Here is a 4,604-nt window from a genome sequence, read left to right as displayed (position 1 = left end):
ACTGCGGCCAGAACCGAGGGCAGACTCTTGTGGAATGGACGAACGAATGACTTGGAGCTGACCTAGGTGCTCTACTTGCACAGCGAGGTTTAAGTCCCAGTCGGCGCCTTGGGAAAGCCGCAGGAACCAGGGGTGGCGAGCACGCTCCGGGAAAGTGGGTGTCGGTCGGAAACCGATTCCTCTCCCCTGCGGAGTCGCATCCTCGGTGGCTCGGAGAAATTCCCAGGGGTTTACATAAGGCGGAGTGAATCACACCGCCTAAAACGAAGAAGGCAAAGGGACCCGCCCTAATCCTCGCCTGGCAGCGCCCAGAGCACCGCGAGGGTGAGTCTGTAGAGTAGAGGAGGCCAAACGCCGCCCAGGCCAAGAGACCCCGCGACCACTCCAACCCCCGGGAGGGTCGGGGACGCGACTCTCCCAGCCGCCGGACCCCAGCTCAGTACCGCCCCCTCCGACCCCCTGCGTGGGCGCCGCCAGCCGGACTTCATCGCCCCCTAAGTCCCCGACCGAGCGTGGGGCCGACTCTTCAGCTCCGAAGGAGCCATCGCCGCTTTAAGGGGAAGAGGAGGAGAAGGGGGCGGAGGAGTGGGGGGCGGGGAACGCAGCGGAGGAGGGGAGGGGGGAATCCCCCTCGCTCCCACGTGGTCCGGGCGCCTGTGAATCGAGCCCGCCGGAGGGTCTCACAGCGAAATACAAAAGCAGCTGGGAAGCGGCGGCGGAGCGAGTTCCCAGCGCCGGGCAGAGCCCTGCGCCGCCTCACAGCCGCGATGGGGCTGAGGTGTCCGGCGCCCCGGAGCCAACAAGCTGCCGGTCCCGCGCCGCCGCCGGGACCCGGGCACCCGGGCTCGGCTTGAAGCGGCGGCAGCACCAGCACAGCCGGAGGAGCATGGGCAGGAGGATGCGGGGCGCCGCCACCACCGCGGGTCTCTGGCTGCTGGTGCTGGGCTCGCTGCTGGCGCTGTGGGGCGGGCTCCTGCCGCCGCGGACTGAGCTGCTCCTCCCCGGGCCGCCCGAAGACGGCATCCCGCCGAGCCCGCCCGGGAGCAGCGGCCCAGAACCCGCGCCTCGCTTTCCTCAGCCCCCGCTCCTGGCGCGGGACGCCCGCGGCGGCTCCTTGAAAACTTTCCGGTCTCTGCTCACCTTGGCAGCCAGCGTAGACGGTCCACCCCGGCAGTCCCCGGACGAGCGCCGGCGGCACGTGCCAGCCGGGCGGCCCCGGCCAGAGGAGCGCGCCGTGGTGCCCGGCGGCATCTTCTGGAGCCCGGGCCTGGAAGAGCAGGTGCCCCGGGGCTTTTCGGAGGCCCAGGCGGCGGCGTGGCTGGAGACCGTGCGCGGAGCCCGGGTGGTGGCCCTGGAGCGCGGGGGATGCGGACGCAGCTCCAACCGGCTGGCGCTCTTCGCCGACGGCACCCGTGCCTGCGTGCGCTACGGCATCAACCCCGAGCAGATCCAGGGCGAGGCCCTGTCCTACTACCTGGCGCGTCTGCTGGGCCTCCAACGCCACGTGCCGCCGCTGGCACTGGCCCGGGTGGAGGCTCGGGGCGCGCAGTGGGCGCAGGTGCAGGAGGAGCTTCGTGCGGCGCACTGGACGGAGGGGAGCGTGGTAAGCCTGACGAGCTGGCTGCCCAACCTCACGGACGTGATGGTGCCCGCGCCCTGGCGCTCGGAGGACGGCCATCTGCGGCCCCTGCGTGCCGCCGGGGACGAGCTCGCCAACCGCAGCCAGGCGGAGCTGGTGGACCTGGTGCAATGGACCGACCTGATCCTGTTTGATTACCTGACGGCCAACTTCGACCGGCTCGTCAGCAACCTCTTCAGCCTGCAGTGGGACCCGCGCGTCATGCAGCGCGCCACTAGCAACCTGCACCGCGGCCCCGGCGGGGCGCTGGTCTTTCTGGACAACGAGGCGGGCTTGGTGCACGGCTACCGGGTAGCGGGCATGTGGGACAAGTATAATGAGCCACTGCTGCAGTCGGTGTGCGTGTTCCGAGAGCGGACAGCGCGGCGCGTCCTGGAGCTGCACCGCGGCCAGGACGCGGCCGCCCGGCTGCTGCGCCTCTATCAGCGCCGTGAGCCTCGCTTCCCGGAGCTGGCAGAGCTGGCCGACCACCACGCTCAGCTACTGCAGCGCCGCCTCGACTTCCTCGCCAAGCACATTTTGCACTGTAAGGCCAAGTACGGCCGCCGACCTGGGACTTAGCATTATTCTGAGGAAGAGAGAGAGACCCCTGGCTGGGGAGTGGGTGATGGTGAAAGGCTGTCGCCTCTGCCGCCGCCTAGGACCAGCCGGCCAACGCCCAGCCAGTGGCGTGAGCGAGAAGGCGGCTAAAAACTTCCATTTCACCCACCTGCCCCTTTCTTTCAGTTTCATGCTGTTTCCTTTTAAAGTTCTGGGAGAACTCACCGAGGTGAGAAGTATAACATCCCTTCCACCCAGTCTATAAAAAGATTATTTTCTGCGCCAGCGGGGAGTTTGGATCAGAAGAAACCGGCTGCCGGAGTTTGGCCCCCCGGTGGCCGTCTCTGTGGGAGATGCATCCCATTCTTTGCCCTCCTCCCCCTTTCCCAAAAAGGAAAACTTATGTCTGAGCCTTTGAGCTAATTCTGCAGTTTCCTACCAAACGTAACTCTGGCGGCCGGAGGCGGCTGTGACATTGGCTGGTGGAGCCCCCTTCCTGTCTTCTCCCTTTGTTCCAGCTGGTGGTGGTGAGATCACTGCACAGAGCTGGGGAACGGATCGGGATAGGACAAAGAGATCAGGACCTCCAGATCCTGGGGAGCCCTGCAGCCCCTGACTGTGTATTTGACTTGTTCTTAACCGCTTGTCTTTTTGGCCTGAAGGCTGCATATGAGGGACTGGCTGTGTGCACTGAGTCACATAATGAATTTCTCTCCCTTCCCCCAGTCGACCAAAATTCTGACAATGATGATGTTCAGCTGAAGAAAAAAAAAATCAGTTTCATGCACTTTACTTTGTTTTTATTTTAAATTTGTAATAAGAAAAACTTTTTTATTTGATGAAATTTGCCTAGTATGTATATATGTGCATAAAATGTGGTGTAAATATACTAAACAAACTTATATTTCAATAAAAGGGAGTTTAAAATTTACAATTCAATTCCTGTGGTTTTAACTGTTTGAGGTATCTGATGCCTGGTTTTAGAGTGAGCTTGGTTTTAGAATGAGCTTTGGGGTTTCCCCCTTGTGGGTGTGCTTTGAAAACAAAGGATGCATATGTACCCCATTTGTGACTATGGAACTTAACAGAAGTGAACAAAGACCAGAACAGATTCCCTGTTCTGCTCACCACAGTGAACCTTCGTGCTGGAAATTTCAGAGTTCAGCATAGAATGTGGGAGAAGGTAGAGGGAGAGGGAAGGAAAGTATTCTATTTCTTGGAAAATAAAACTTTGATATAAAGGGATTTCACTGTAATATATTCCTATATTAATCGTGTGGCAGCTATGATAGAACCAGATGTGCAGACTAAAGTGACAAATGCCCCCTTTTTAAACTTACCTATAGCGGTCACATGTTGTACATTATTTCCAGCATTGTAATTACCATGCATTGCAATGAGTACAAATAATAAATGATAAGCTGAACTCATTGCAAACAAGTAGAGAAAGTCATTCATTAATTCTTCTCTTTCCTGGCATACATTCCATTGCATCCAACATCTGGAGTCGTCATCCAGTTCTGTTAAGAGACTGTACTGTGTTGTTTTGTTGGGGTCGGGGGGGGGGGGGGGGGGGGTGGTTCCAGGTACTAATTGCGTGCTCCCCTCAGAGCAGCCATTGTGAGACAGTGAAAGCATGCAGTACTTTGTGTTTGACATTCGGGCTCTCACTTCTTCGGTACTGCAAATTTAGAAAATACATTTGGATTATCTTAAACTCCTTTTGACCCACGGGGGAGGGGAAAGGTGATTCTTTTGTCTGACAACCCATTGGTGTTTTATCTTGGCATTTTATTTGATATCTGGGGCCAAGTGATCTTGCCTATTATCTTCTTCTGATTTAATGACTTTTAACTCAAAGCAACTTTTGTTTATTTTTTTATTTGACTAGCATTTATAAACGTAGAGTTTTATAGACTCCTGAAGATACTAAATCTCTGGGTTCCCTTCTCACTGTGTATTACAACACCGCATGTAATTTAACTACTATTTAATGCCATTCTTACGTTTTCAATGCCTTCTGCTAAGCCAAATCTTATCTCAACTGAAAAGAAATAGTCTATAAACTTTGTGGTGACAGCCAAATTTTTTCATAATACAGCCACAATGTACTGATAACAACAAATATATGTTTTTTTCAAGACATTGTTAGTGTGAGACCTCTGATAATTACCTTTCAAACAAGAAACATTTTCCATTTCTGATAATCAGCGAATAACTATGTAAGATTTGCTGCCTAAGTCAATGGAGGCTGCTCCAAGAAAAGGATGACTATTCAGCAACCTGCATTTTTACCCGACATGTTCATTGAGCAAAACGATGAGCAGAGATAAGTTAGAAGTTTCCCAGATTGTGCAGGAAATACACTCTGACTCCCTTAGAATTTCTGTACTGGTGAGTTCTGGGCCAACGGCATTCTCTACAT

At 55.6% G+C, this 4,604-nt stretch overlaps 1 protein-coding gene across 1 annotated transcript; it reads left to right on the top strand.

Moving 5' to 3' along the window:
- Positions 1–249: 249 nt before the first annotated feature.
- Positions 250–3,115, top strand: FJX1 (four-jointed box kinase 1). The gene has a single exon (XM_024558655.3). It carries the CDS (start codon positions 887–889, stop codon positions 2,198–2,200), a length of 1,314 nt encoding a protein of 437 aa, XP_024414423.3. The 5' UTR covers positions 250–886; the 3' UTR covers positions 2,201–3,115.
- The last annotated feature ends 1,489 nt before the right edge of the window (positions 3,116–4,604 follow it).

Source organism: Desmodus rotundus, chromosome 5, assembly GCF_022682495.2.
Source record: "Desmodus rotundus isolate HL8 chromosome 5, HLdesRot8A.1, whole genome shotgun sequence".
Taxonomy (NCBI): Eukaryota; Metazoa; Chordata; class Mammalia; order Chiroptera; family Phyllostomidae; genus Desmodus; species Desmodus rotundus.
The sequence above is the reverse complement of the archived record's forward strand: the minus strand, read 5'-3'. Positions and strand labels throughout refer to the sequence as shown.

What these genes read in the sequence shown, in the direction of transcription:
- FJX1 (XM_024558655.3), top strand. Translation starts at nt 887, where the DNA reads ATGGGCAGGAGGATGCGGGGCGCCGCCACCACCGCGGGTCTCTGGCTG.